Genomic DNA, 15,068 nt, shown 5'->3' with positions numbered 1-15,068 from the left:
AAGTGGAGGGTATAGATCACAATTTGCTGAGTTAATATAACATATATGAATTCATCCAGGCTCCAGATCAAACACCCAGAACACCTCCACATGTACAAAAGGCAGATGGAGCAGAGGTTGGAGGGAACGGGCAAAGGCAAGAGTGCAGAAACGCCATTTGGGAGTGCAAAGAACAGTGAGGTGAAAGCCCCTTGGGAGCCCAAGCTACGAGTAAATGGGGTTTCTGTGCTGGGAAAGATGAGTAACAGCCACTGAGTTACATTCCTAGGTGTTAACTAGGGAGGGCTGACAAGGAGGTAAGGATCCCACAGCTGAGTTTCCCCTCCTCTCCTTCCAAGAAGTAGAACTTTTTTTTTTTGGCCAGAAATGCCAATTTCAAATTATTGGGATAAACAATCTTTTAAACTGTCAACATTTTGAAAATGGGTAGAATATTCAGTCCTTATCACTGGTGAGAATTATGTAACTGGGTTTCCCCTTCATAATTTTTGGGACATAACCAACTGTGTGAATGTTTTTGTATGAAGGCAAAGAAATTTAGCCATCCCTGAAAGTTAGGGTGGGGGTGTTACTTGCTTTGATTGGGTGGCAGACTCAATGCTCAAGAGTAGATGGGAGTTTGGTGAAGAAACTGGGAGATGCAGGAAAAAAAATGGAAGATAGCTGGGAGGCGTGGGCGGCTCAGTTGGTTAAGTGTTTGACTTCACTCAGGTCATGATCTCATGGTTCATGGGTTCGAGCCCCGCGTAGGACTCTGTGCTAACAGCTCAGAGCCTGGAGCCTGCTTCAATTCTTGCTCTCCCTCTCTCTGTCCCTCCCCTACTCACGCTCTATCTCAAAAATGAAATTAACATTAAAGAAAAGTAAATACACATTAAAAAAAAAAAAAAAAAGGAAGACAGCCAAAGCCAAAGTCTGCCTCGATCAACTAAGAAATGAAAATAGCTGTGCCTTTAGTAAGCCAGCAGGGAAGCCTGCCACGGACTTCAGCTGACTAAGGATCCACGGGGCCAGGTCCAGGACTGGCTGTGCAAACAGCAGTCCGTGACCGTGCTTAAGAATATAGGGAAGACACAGGCAGCTAGTGACACATGCCTGGTGGATGGAGTCTGGCACCCACTGCTCTAAAAGGGCACACCCTCAGAAGGCTACTGCTCCTGGAAGACGGCAGGGCTAGCCACAGGGCACTTAAGTAGAAGAAAAATATTCTGGGTTAAATCAGTGTCTTGACTGTGTTAACTAGATTAGCCCAAGAGTGTTCAGTGGGCATACTTAAATTAAAAGGCTATTTCCATTTCTCAGTGTGTAGTCCGGACAGTTATAGAAATATTTATTTTAAAAGTAGCACTTCGTAAAAATCACCAAAACCAAACCCCAAAAACGGAAGTGATTTAGATTAAAAGCTCCAAGGTGTACGGTTTCAGGTAGGTGTTATTGCTATCTATAACTTCACCCCCATTTATTAAGCCATCTTAAGTAACTTCAAGTTCAATGATTTACAATGAGGTATAGAGCCCAACCGGGATGAGACAGAATGTGTTCCAAGTTAGAAAGTCTAGCATGGCTTCTCAGTGATGTCTCCTGTGGAGCATCTGTGCTCCTCTGTACAATTAAGGCTTTCTTCCTACACATCTGAATGTTACCTTTGGGATCCTCTGACTATGACTGATTTGGTCTGATTCTAATGGCTTGCCGCTTTGTTGCGTAGAAGGTTGATCCAAGCTTCCAGGCACCCCCTCTTTGTAGGCCTCAGTTACGTACATGTGAGGTTCAGGAGAGCCAACCAATCTGAAAGGCTGGGAACACTTGTTTAAGGAGGAACCGCCATTCCGGCATCAACTGTCCTTAATCCTACTGCAGAAACTGTTTTCATTCTGGGGATGGTGAGTCCTAGAAGGTCATGGCCAAGAAGCAGATGTCCTAAGTGGCTTCCTTTGAGAGTTTAACCCCAAGAGGGAGCCAGCTGGTCTGCTTTTCATCACATTTCCAATAGCTGCTCCATTTCCTCAAGGGCTGTTGTAAAATCATGCACTTGACTGTTACATAATGTCTGCTGCTCTAGGAACCGGGCCCGCTCTTCTTCTTTCATCTTCAACTTTACTTTTAAGGCCTGCATGGAAAGACATTCAAAAAGAAACAAACAAGACAAACACCCACAAAACTTTGATTCACATGGGAGACAATACCATCTCAGGACATGATACTTCTCTTCCATTGAGGAAGACCATTAGAATACTGACAGACATTGTATTTTCTACCTTAAATTTGTACATCTGTGCTCATTTTAGGGATGGTCTCTCTCCTATATCTAAAGTGGGGCCACGAAATCCTCTAGGTTCCAGTGTACTATCCCATGATTCTTCCAACCAATCCAAAGAAGTCCAGACCCAAGAATCTGGGTTTCCTATTCCAGGTTTCCTTGAGATACCAAGTTTCCAGAGCACAGTTTGCACAGCCCCACCTCTAACTTTGAGCCATCTAGTGTTTGCACATTGCCTCAAGCCCTGTAGCTGTGAACATTTCTGCGTCGTTAGAAGAGAAAATTGGTTGAAAAAAAGTGGTGAAAACAAATGAAGTCTCAGGATTTAGTTAAGAGTAACGCATCAATGTTGGTTTTTTAATGTTGATAAATGTACTACGATAATATATGGTGTTAACATTAAGGGAATGGAATTCTCTGTATTATCTTTGTAACTCTTCGGTAAATCCATTATCATTAAAAAGTGGTTTGTTAAAGATAAATAAATAGGTAAATAAGAAAGAGTCCTCCACAGATCCACCTACTGTGGTAGGAAATGGTAATCCTGACTCGGGGTGACATCTGTCTCTCACCTGTAGCTCCTCCATCTGTTTTTTGGCTGTTTCATTAAAAAGCTTCAGCTCATCTTGCAAAGTTTCCAGTAGCAACTAAAAGGAAAGTACAGTGTGATAACAAATCTTTATTGATAGGTGAAAACTTGCTTTATATAAACTAATCTCTTTATATAAAATGAAAGTTGGTTAGATGATTGCTAACAAGCCTTCCCTTAGCTCAGTCATCTATTGAGTGCCCCACTTGTGGCAGGCTCTCTAGTGGGCACCCCGGAGGAACTCAATCCACAGGATGGACAGATCACCCCACTTCCGGGTGCTCTATGTTACACAGCCAATGTGGTCCAAACACAGTAGCCACCGGAGAGGTGACTACTAGCCTGTGGGACTGGAGGAAGGCTTCCATCTCGAGTATTCTATTATTCTAATATGACCACTGATCTTCCTGGTGAAGAAGTCAGAGAAGCTCAAAAGACTTAACCCGGAACAACTACCTTCCTACTTTGGGAGAGAACCAAAGAGAAGCCGATTTTAATTCAGGCTGCACCTTTCCATCATACAGTTCTCAGTAAATGGGTAAGGGGAGAAATTTGGTAAAGTGGAGAACAGAAAAACCAGAAAGTTCTCTCTACAGGTTCATCCTATTATGTGTCTCAAAGTAGCATATTTTCAACTCAGGCTCACTCATATCTGTAAGCACAAAATTGCCTTCCAAGTAAAATATGCTTTTCGAGTACATATCCACGGCTCTCTTCCACTATCATGGAAAACAAAGGCTGCTTCCTGGGGTTTGCTGGGCACATGGCAGAGACTTTCTTAGCTGTGCAGAGACCCGTGGTCCCTTGGCCCCCACATACTCACACCCATGCCCTCACCATAGAGTCCGTGTGATCTGTGGTGGCTTCTTGCCGTGACGCCAGGGTCTCACTGCCTAAAACTGATACAAACAACAGAGTCAGCTTGCTTAGGGAACTGCACCTTAAACAGAAATAAAAACCCCTCCATGGACAAGTATAGGAATACTCATGAGGGAAACTTCTCTGAGTGTCTGGTCCCTGACTGTCTCCTGAGTTTTCACCTTGGCAGGGTCACCTACACCCACCCTCCGAGCTTTATTTTACCTCCCTCTGTTCTAGTTTTGGATATGGTCAAAAGTTCAATCTGCTTTCTCTTCAGCTCAGCAGAAAATCTGTCTAGAGAAAATGCAAAGGTTGGATTTTTCTGTTTCATTGACAATACAAAAAACTATTTTTAAAAGCTTTTCCGGCTTTCTGCCTGTGGATGCTGCCTTTAAGCATCCTTAAAGTCTCCCCTCTGCTCCGCTGTCCACAGCTCCCAGCTCCACACCGCTGTCATGTCTAAGTCAGAGTATCCCAAAGAGCCTAAAAAGCCATGGAAGCTTTTCATCAGAGGTTTGAGCTTTGAGACAATGGATGAGAGTCTGAGGAGCCATTCTGAGCAATGGGGAATGCTCACGGACTGTGTGGCAATGACAGACCCAAACACCAAGCGCTCCAGAGGCTTTGGGTTTGTCACGTAGGCCACTGTGGAAGAGACAGATGCAGCCATGACTGCAAGGCCACACAAGGTTGGATGGAAGAGCTGTAGAACCAAAGAGGCTGTCTCGAGAGAAGCTTCTCAAACACCTGGTCCCCACTTAACTGTGGAAAAGATTTTTGTCGGTGGCATTAAAGAAGACACTGAAGAACATCATCTAAGAGATTATTTTGAACAGTACGGGAAAACTGAAGTGATTGAAATCATGACTCACCGAGGCAGTGGCAAAAAGAGAGAGGCTTTGCTTTTGTAACATTTGATGACCATGACTCTAGACAAGATCGTCATTCAAAAAATACCATACTGTGAATGGCCACAACCGTAAAGTAAGGAAAGTTTCATCTAAGTAAGAGATGGCTAGTGCTTCCTCCAGCCAAAGAGGTCGAAGTGGTTCTGGAAACTTTGGTGGTGGTCGTGGAGGTGTTCTTGGTGGGAATGACAACTTTGGCTGTGGAGGAAACTTCAGTGGGTGAGGTGGCTTTGGTGGCAGTCGAGGTGATGGTGGATGGTGGCAGTGGGGATGGCTATAACGGATTTGGTATCGATGGAAGCAACTTTGGAGGTGGCGGAAGCTATAATGATTTTGGCAATTACAACAGTCAGTCTTCAAATTCTGGAGGCAGAAGCTCTGGCCCCTACGGTGGTGGAGGCCAATACTTTGCCAAACCACAAAACCAAAGTGGCTATGATGGTTCCAGCAACAGCAGTAGCTATGGCAGTGGCAGAAGGTTTTAATTACTGCCAGGAAACAAAGCTTAACAGGAGGGGAGAGCCACAGAAGTGACAGGGAAGCTACAGGTTACAACAGATTTGTGAACTCAGCCAAGCACAGTGGTGGCAGGGCCTAGCTGCTACAAAGAAGACATTTATTAGACAATACTCGTGTGTATGGACAAAAACTCGAGGATTGTATTTGTGACTAATTGTTTAACATAGGTGATTTTAGTTTTTGTTCTGTGGAAAGTGTAAAGCATTCCAACAAAGGGTTTTAATGTAGATTTTTTTTTTGCACCCATGCTGTTGATTGCTAAATGTAATAGTCTGATCACGACGCTGAATAAATGTGTCTTTTAAAAAAAAAAAAATCTTTTCATCCTTAATAAATTATTATTTTTGGTAAAAGTAGTGCACATATATCGCAAATTAAAATTATACAAAAACATATATGGTGATTATAAAGAATATATACTAAAATGCACAGGTTAATCAGCAGCATTCAAAGCCAGTGTCCCTGAATTCAAAGAAGCCTGGGCCCCTTTACCTGGTATTCTCAGGCTCCTCAACTCAGTCTGAGTACAGTCTTTCAGCAATTCCTTTTTCTATGCCCCTCTTTGCTACAGACTCTGCTTTCTAGGGACAGGGTCAGAATAGAAATCACATTTAAGGGGCATCCGGGTGGTTCAGTGGGTTAAGTGTCCAACTTCAGCTCGGGTCATGATCTCCACAGTTCTTGAGTTCGAGCCCCACATCAGGCTCTGTGCTGACTGCTCGGAGCCTGGCTCTTGCTTGGGATTCTCTGTCTCCCTCTCTCTCTGCCCCTCCCCCACTCATGTGCTGTCTGCCTGTCTTTCTCTCTCTCTTTCAAAAATAAACAAATATTAAAAAAAAAAGTCACATTTAACTATTGTGATTCTGCTGATCAGCCAGGTTTAGGAACTCTTGAAATAGTGTCACCTCTATCTTTTCCCACCTGGGAAATTTACCCTGTTTGCTATCTGCCTTGAAAGAAATGTGGGGCACCTGGGTGGCTCAGCTGGTTAGCATCCGACTTCAGCTCAGGTCATGACCTCTCATGTTCGTGAGTTCAAGCCCACGTCGGGCTCTGTGCTGACAGCTCAGAGCCTAGAGCCTAATTTGGATTCTGGGTCTCCCCCTCTCTCTGCCCCTCACCTGCTTGCGCTGTGTGTGTGTTTCTCTCTCAAAAATAAATAAACGTAAAAAAAAAGTTTTTAAATTAAAAAAAAGAAAGAAATGAAATATTTCTGATCTATTTGCAAGGTCATACTTGTTAGCATCAAATGAATGGCACAAAGTGTTCAGATAAGAGATAATCCTCTCTCTACAACTATCTGAAATTCTGTTGGTTTAAGTCAACATCACAAGGGAACAAAGGAAAGCTTCTCCAGGGGTGCCTGGCTGGCTCAGTCGGTAGAGGATATGACTCTTGATGTCTGGGTTATAAGCTCAAGCCACACATTGGGTGTAGAGATGACTTAAAAACAAAAAGAAAAAAATCTTTAAAAAAAGAAAGAAAAACTCCTCCAAATCTTCAGGGTTTTGCTAAGCAACCCCTGCACTAAATGGACCAGCTGATGCCATGCCGGACTCCTGACAGCCAGTCCACAATCAGCCCAGGAGGCGGCAGGTGCACTGACTCCTCTGAAGGCAACTGTGTACCGTCTCTTACCTGGGTTGAGGCCCTTGCTCTCCAAAATTGCCAAACAGTTATCCTGAAACTTCTCCAGCAGCTCCACCTTTTGGGTCAGGTCCTTCAGTTCTCCCTATCGGGGTGCCATGCAGACAGATGAGGCCTGTTCCACTCTGTGGGGGTGGTTTTGCTGCCCTTACTCTTGGACAGCCACAGCCCACAAACGGTGTCTTCCCCTTCTGCCCTTGGGCACCTGGGCATTGCAAGCTTGCTCCCACCCAAGGGGCCGTCCCTCGGGATTCCATGCATTCCCCAGTGCAGTGATGACAGAGGTCTGGTGGGTCTCTCACCTGAGTTTCAGTCAACTTCTGGTGCAGCTGCTTGTTGACGGCCTCTAAGAGCTGGTTCTTATCCTTGAGCTCTTCCTCTGATTTCTGCTTGCTCAGTGGCTTGTAGCTGTAATGATAATTGTGCTTGTATGAAGCAGTGGAGGGGTTAAAATGGGTTATAGGGGCACACAAACAGGAGTTCAAATCTTGGCTTCATTATCTAATAGTTTATGACCTTCAGTAAGCTACATAACCTCTCTGAGGCTTGGTTTCCTCATTTCTAGAATTAGGGTAATACCCACATCTCATAACATTATTGTGAAAAAGGAGAGAGAATACATGTAATAATTCTTAGCACAGCTACAGATACACAGTAAATACCTAATAAATATTAGCCATTATGATCAATATCAACCTCTCTTTTTGATGCCCTCAGAGTCCTTCTTGAATAGTACTTTATCTTCATAAATTTTTTAAGGTTTTATTATTTACTTTTTTTTTGGTTATTTATTTTGAGAGAGACAGAGAGAGCATGGGGGAGGGGCAGAGAGAAGGAGACAGAGAATCCCAAGCAGGCTCCATGCCATCAGCACGGAGCCCAACATTGGGCTTGATCTCAGAACCATGAGATCATTACCTAAGCCAAAATCAAGAGTCACGCCCAACCGACTGAGCCACCCAGGCTTCCCTGTACTTTTTAGAGAGAGAGAGCACAAGCGGGGGAGAAGGGCAGAGGGTGAGACAGACAGAATCCTGAGCAGGCTCTACAGTCAGCACAGAGCCCAACGTGGGGCTTGATCCCATGACCCTGGGATCATGACTTCAGCCAAAATCAAGAGTCGGATGCTCAGCCGACTGAGCCGCCCAGGTGCCCTAAAGATTTTATTTTTAAGTAATCTCCACACCCAACATGGGGCTCGAACTCAAAACCCTGAGATCAAGAGTCGCATTGTTCTACTAACTAAGCTGGCCATGTGCTCCTATCTTCAGAACTTTTAAGACATACCCAAATCTATTATAGATTTGGAATTAGAACCTATCTGGAATTAGATTTGGAATCAGAACCTATTTCTACAAACTTTCCAGCTTGCACTATTTCTGTCTTCAGGACTGCAAAACATCCAAGCTAGCCTCAAACAGAGAGATGGATCCCAGGATTCTAACACCACCACCATCACCTCCATCTCAAAGTCACTAACCACATGCAGTGCCTCCTATCCTGAAGGCTCACGCTCCTATTGATGGGCTATCTAGCTGGGTTTGATTTCCAATTAGCAGTGGTCCTGGCATGGAGCCCAGAAAGCTCGTCTGGTTCTCAAGGTGGTAGCATCACTGATCCTTGCCCTGACAGTGGTTCTCAAACTTGGCTGTGCTTCATCCCTGAAAGTTCCACTCAACTTTCTGGGATGGCACCCAGACTATAACACATTACAAGAACCCATGAGCGATTCTGAGGTACGCGACTGAGATCCACCACCCCAAAATAGTGGCCAGCTTTCATTTACCCCGATGCTCACCTTTTTCTGATGTTCCTCCTAAAGGCAGTGTCTGCAGCTTTCACCTGCCTAGAGGAGCAAAAACAAAGAAACCGGATGTTAACTAGTCTCATTGTGGTGATCATTTTGCAACATACACAAATACCTAATCATTATATTGTACACCTGAAACTAATATAATGTGTGTTAACATACCTCAATTAAAAAAGGAAACAACAGAGAAATCAGAGACTTGTGGCATTGTTACATGTGTGGTAAACAAGGCAGAACAAAGAGCTTGGTTTTCTGAGGAAAGAACCAGAGATTCCATAGAATGCAAACAGCAGACGCTTGAGAAGCTCTGAGGGTCCTTGCACTTTTGTCTCAGCCCAGACTATTAATAGGGAATGGGCTCCTCTCCTGACCACCTGGACCACCCGACAGACCTGCTGCTGCTCAAAACGGTGTAATTATCTCATGTCAACCTTGCTTTTATGGGAACTGAGAAGAGGGAGGGGCACACACTTCCCTGGGCTGGACTGTGCTCAGACCAGCAACCTAGGCTAGCAAGCAGCCCCACCCACTCCGACCACCACTTAGGGCTGGTGTTTGGCCACAGTACTGCTGTCTGCACACTCAGAGCAAGTGGTGAGAGAGGAAAGAGTACCTCTTATCTTAACCCTTGCTGGGCCTCTTCAGAACTGATTGACTGCTTTCAAAAACCCTACTTTCTAAATCTTCATGCTGAGTAATTTCTAGCAAGAGGTTCTCACTGGATACCAATGCTCTGACTCTCACCCGTTCTCTCGTCTTGGTTTGATGATTTTTGTAACATCGTTCTCTGCACCTCCTGAATGAAGCCTGGAAACATCCACTTCTTTGGACTTCACTGGTAAGAGGCTCTTCGAAGGGGCTCGAGTTTGTGTGTCTGCAAAGGAAAGCAAGCGGGTGAAGACTCAAGCACCATGACCCAATAGCTGCGACTCTATAACAAACAGTTCTGTTCCAGGTCGTCGGACACTTGGATTTTCATTCTGGCCAACCACAACTCGTGGAGATCAATTCAGAAGAATAAGAGTTCGAGAATAATCGGGGATGGAAACTAAAACTCTTCGAATGTGACAGTGCAATGTGTTTGAGGACAGCCAAAAGCTTGATGGTGCAGCAAAGTGAACGGCCAGAGGGCACAGATGTGAAAGTGGAGGCTGATACAAGCAAAGAGCCAAATGCGAGCCAGTGTGGCCGTCAGCAGGGCAAAACACAGCTGAATCCTTCATCCATCTCCAGTGGAATCGAACCACCTTGTTAAGCTCCTAAGCATTCAGTTTGCTCTCCCAAGACTACACTCAAGCTGCTATGAGGTTCTCTTTGAACTGCCACACACTTGTTTTGACCAGTCTCCCTAAATACTCTGAGATGTCTTTGTGTCCCTAGCGCCTAGAGAGTATCCAGCATATTAACAGGGGTTTGGTACCCGCTTGCGGAACATATAGAACACTTCAGAACTTCACACTTGATGATATTTCATACACCATTTCTGAATGATTTCCTCTAGTCTTCTCCCCCGCCCGCCACTTTTTTTTTTTTTTAACTTCTTAATGTTTATTTATTGTTGAGAGAGAGAGGGAGGGAGGGAGTGAGCAAGCATGTGCAAGAGGGGGGCAGGGGGCAGAGAGAGAGGGGGACACAGCATCCTAAGCAGACTCCAGGCTCCGAGCTGTCAGCACACAGCACAGAGCCTGACATGGGGCTCGAACTCATGAATCGTGAGATCATGTCTTGAGCTGAAAGTCGGGCGCTTAACGCACTGAGCCACCCAGGTGCCCCTTCTTTCCCCTTTTCATGATGATTGCCTTTACTTCAGCCCTTTTGTTTATTCATTAAGTGTAGAGGTTCCCTAGTTGACATTCTGTTCCAATCTTGCTAGGGTACTGCCAGATAACCTGAGAAGTGGCCCTGCCATGACACGCTTCTGCCCCAGAGAGGAGCATTTCCCCCTAGTCCCTATGCCAGCCCTCCACCACACAGTCTTGTCACCATTTATAGACCACAGCAAGTTCAAGTAACATGTTCTGGAGTTACACGCTGCCTCTCCACCTCTCCCCCCACGGATTTTCTAATTTAAACCAACTTTCACTTTGCTCAGTGTAAAATGGCTCCTTCAGCTTGACCTAAATTAAGGGCTGTAACAAATCAAGTTGAAGAAACGAGGTACAAAGCACTGGATCACAGGCATTAGGAAACTGGTATCTGTATTTGACACAGATTTTGTTGTGATGACTTTAGCTGCACAATAGTTTGGAATAAATATGATTTCTCAGGCTGACAAATGATTTCATTTATAGGTACACTCACTGGGCACTTATACCCTATATTCCATTCTCGTGCCCACAAAGCAAAGATTAAAATGGTTCTTTTTGAGACTCTTAAAAACTGAGAACAAACTGAGGGCTGATGGGGGGTGGGAGGGAGGGGAGGGTGGAGGATGGGTATTGAGGAGGGCACCTTTTGGGATGAGCACTGGGTGTTGTATGGAAACCAATTTGACGATAAACTTCATATGTTGAAAAAAAAAAGGTCCTTTTTGAAGTCTCTGAAGTACGCATGTTTTTATTTATTTGTTTTTATTTATTTTTTAAAGTAGGCTCCATGCCCAATGTGGGGCTTGAACTCAGAACTGAGCTCAAGAGTCACTTGCTTTACCAAGTAAGCCAGCCAGGTGCCCCAGGTCTTTGTCTGAAGTAAAAGGTAATCCTGGGGGAACATCCTATTTCAGGTATGAAGTTCTACACGGTAACAAATATATCCCATGAGAAAGGGTCTTAATAGTAAATTGATCAAAATTAACAACTCTTCGTTGACTGGAAGCAGATCCAATAATCCGTACTTGCTAGAACCTAAGGGCTGCATTGTAGGAAAAATTTAGCAGGATTTAACAAAGACTGTCTTCTTGAAATGAGAGGCGCTAAGGAGGGGAACTGGGTGGCTGGTGTCAAGGAAGTGAGACTCGTTCTTCACCGCAGATTGTTTTCTAACTTTGGATTTTTAACATGTGTATGTTACCTAGTTGGAAAACTAAAACTTAGAAACGAGTCGATGCCCAAAATCAAAACAAAAAACCTAGGAGATCGCCTTAAAACGTTAAACTGTTTTGGTCATATATGATCATAAAGCTGGGACAGGGACAGAAAACTGAGATGAAAACTCCCAACTTGTCTGGGGAGAGCCCGTCATTTTCCACCCAAGGATGGTCACTGTTCTACAAGGGAAAGGCAGGGTAAAGGGGCCAGGCTCCAGCTCCCCCAGAGACTCCTAGTCCTGCTGAAGCCAGGTTACCATTTAGGTGTTCTGAGGCCACATGAGACTAACAAAAACCTTTAAGCCTTTGGAGACAAGCCTGTTTACCTCACAGATCAATCCTGTTACTGCTCACCCACCAGTGGCAGTCTCCTGGAAACGAGTCTTAATAAAGCTGTTTCAAAATCTCCCACAACAGGTTCTGATGTTTGAAGTCTATTATATGCTACGCTCTCCAGATTACTCAACTGGACAACTGCAGATTGTAGGAGATGACTTCCAACCACAAGCCCAGTAACACAAAGCAGGATGTCAAAGGAATCAAAAATTGTTTTTAATCCTCTCTTCTCCCAAGGTTGTGGAAAACTCCAGCTAGGCCTGGCCCCTCTCCCTCATTTCACCCAACAAACGATGAGAACATACTACATAAGAGACACTGTGCAGTTACAAATGTGAACTAGACGTGGGTGAACCCTGGGGCCTCTAAGAATCAGACTCTCCTCTCTTCTCCCAGGTAACAAATCGGGTCCAGCCAGATAGCCCAACTCTGGAAACAAAACGAGCAATTGCTTAACAAGGGATTCCTAGCTTGAGGAAATAAATTGTGGAACAATCAGCAATTTAGCCAGGTTTCGGGGGAGTTAGCAGGTTGTCAGAGCCAATGGAATGCCCTCCCCCTTTCCCGGCCACCGATCTAAGCCCTCATACTCCTAGGCTAGACCACCTCCGCGAGTCCGCAGGGCGGCGTTGATACCCACCTGCCAGCAGGCCGCTGCTCTGCACAGCGGGGGGCTGCAGGGTGTACACTGTCTTAACCACGCTGGTCATCGTAACGAGGCGGCAAGGCTGGGCCCTGGAAGGTGCGAATCGAATGTTAGCCTGCGGTGGGCCAGGGGGCCCAAGCAGGTGGAAGGCCCCGGGAGAGGGCGACCTGGCCTGTCCGGGCCCGGGTAAGAAGTCGGGAGAAAGAAAATTCTCCATTCCCAGTCCATCCCGCCCGCCTCCGACATCCAGCCCCGTCTCTCGCCCCGGGACAACCGAACCCAGGCGCCTGTAGCTCCTACTCGCAGCCCTCGTCGCTCTGGTTCAAAAGCTGCTCCGCAGTAACTGCCGCACCAGCAACCCGGTCTGCCGCCTGGCTTTCAAATGGAAACTTCCGGTGGCCGGGCGGGAGGGCGTGCGGTGTGCTCCCTGTAGGCGGCCATGTTGTACGTCTCTCAGTGCCCTGGGCCACGCCTTTGGGGGCTGCCATGCTGTACGGCAGGTCAAAAGAATGGCCGGAGCCTGGGCTCCTAGGCTTTGGGTGTTGGAGCCCCCAGGTCTGGGCAGGGGAGGGAAGTGGTGCACTCTGCGGGCCTGGAAGGAGCAATGAGCTGTGGGCGTCATATTCCTGGCTTGAGACGCAAATGCGGTCACGTTTAGAGTCCATGTCACAATCCTTCTCTTTATTTGGTCCATGATTGTTAGGGAGATTGCATGCTGATTGGGACAGCGCAGAGCATTTGGATAGGCAGAGAGTGGTGAGTGGTAGCTGACGTTTAAAGAGGATCTGTGGACAGAAATACCTCAGGCACTTGCCCTCAGTCCTAACTTTAATAACACATGGAGATTCCCCGCCCGTTTTTAAAAAAAGTAAGCTCTACACCCAACCTGGGGCTTGAACTCATGACCCTGAGATCAAGAGCCATATTCTCTACCAACTGGACCAGGCAGGTACCCCAACACTTACCCAGATTTTAAGAAGAGATTCAGAGCTACTCCTAGAGAATAGGGGAGGGTACTCAAGCTCTTAAAGCACTCATTCATTTCGCTCAATAAATATTTATTGAACATTTGCTGTGTGCCAGACCGTTCTTCTAACAGGATAGATGGGGTTGGGGCAACAAATACCCAGACTGACTGGCTCTGCCCTCCTGGAGTTTACAATATAGAAAATGATAAACAAATAATCACACAAATACTAGTTACACCTCAATTAAGTGGGGGGAAGAAAACCAAATAAATACATATTTACCAACTGTAGTAAAACTATGAAGGAAAAGCACAATGTACAATTGATGTGGGAAACAAAGGCAAATGAAAAGTTAAATTTCCTCACTGCCGATAGCCCATTGACAAGTTCTTGAAATAGGCAGAGTGACATTTCTCTAGGAACTCAGCTGCTTTGATGACACTTTGCTAAGGGCAAAAGACAATCTTAGCTTAACATTACCCAACCTCCAGGATCCTGTACGTCTACTCTAACATATAAAAATTCCTTTGGAAACTTCTTTTATCTCTACCCCCCCCCAAATGTATGTTAGCAATCATCCTCCAAGAATATGACCCACTGATATACATCTGAAGGGTCTTATGGCTGAGATTTTACTAAACAGTAATAAATTAACTTTTCCTAGCCTCAGGATCCTGGAAACCTTCAAGGTTTTCAAAATACCTTGGAGGCTTGTGCTATTCCTAACCCCTCCCAACTTGAAAGTGTATCATCGGCCACGCCTCACAATCTCAGTGCAGCTCTTTCTGCCCACAAGTCCTGTCCCTGTGCTGTAATAAAACCACCTTTTTGCACTGAAGATGTCTCAAGAATTCTTTCTTGGCCATTGGCTCCGAACCTCAACATTTTCTACACTGCTATGGCAGCAAAAGCCTGGGAAACCCAATTGAAATCGAATAGTGAGGGAAAACACTTATGTTTGATTAATGAAAGATGAGTGGGAGTTAATCTGATGAACAATGTGGGGTCGGTAGAAGGGAGGACAAATGCAAAGTCCCAAAGCAGGATTGAGCAAGCAAGGCTGACACAGAGGAGGAAAGTGGTACAGATAAAGCCGGAGAGATAAGTAGCCAAATAGCAAGCTTTACAGGCCAAAGGTAAAGAGATTAGATTTGATCCTTAAGAGTAATGGGAAGTCATTGAAATATTAGAGCAGTAGAGTGTTATTCAATTTATATTTTAAAAAGCTCACTCTGGGGGCACCTGGGTGGCTCAGTCGGTTAAGCGTCCGACTTCAGCTCAGGTCACGATCTCGCGGTCCGTGAGTTCGAGCCCTGCGTCAGGCTCTGGGCTGATGGCTCAGAGCCTGGAGCCTGCTTCCGATTCTGTGTCTCCCTCTCTCTCTGCCCCTCCCCCGTTCATGCTCTGTCTCTCTCTGTCTCAAAAATAAATAAACGTTAAAAAAAAAATTAAAAAAAAAAAAGCTCACTCTGGCTAGTTCATGGAGAATGGATTGAAGG

At 45.4% G+C, this 15,068-nt stretch overlaps 1 protein-coding gene and 1 pseudogene across 1 annotated transcript; one reads left to right on the top strand and one right to left on the bottom strand.

Moving 5' to 3' along the window:
* Positions 1–1,315: 1,315 nt before the first annotated feature.
* On the bottom strand, positions 1,316–13,281 carry KNSTRN (kinetochore localized astrin (SPAG5) binding protein). The gene is made up of 9 exons (XM_049613336.1): positions 12,902–13,281; positions 12,596–12,690; positions 9,339–9,468; positions 8,583–8,630; positions 7,087–7,192; positions 6,776–6,869; positions 3,687–3,748; positions 2,833–2,907; positions 1,316–2,110 (listed from the first exon to the last, which is right to left on the bottom strand). Exons 1-9 carry the CDS (start codon positions 13,264–13,266, stop codon positions 1,979–1,981), a joined length of 1,107 nt encoding a protein of 368 aa, XP_049469293.1. The 5' UTR covers positions 13,267–13,281; the 3' UTR covers positions 1,316–1,978.
* LOC125909848 (heterogeneous nuclear ribonucleoprotein A1-like) lies at positions 4,166–5,452 on the top strand (annotated as a pseudogene).
* Positions 13,282–15,068: the final 1,787 nt, after the last annotated feature.

Source organism: Panthera uncia, assembly GCF_023721935.1.
Source record: "Panthera uncia isolate 11264 chromosome B3 unlocalized genomic scaffold, Puncia_PCG_1.0 HiC_scaffold_1, whole genome shotgun sequence".
NCBI lineage: Eukaryota > Metazoa > Chordata > Mammalia > Carnivora > Felidae > Panthera > Panthera uncia.
Note: the sequence above shows the minus strand (reverse complement) of the source record. Positions and strands in the feature narration are given on the sequence as shown.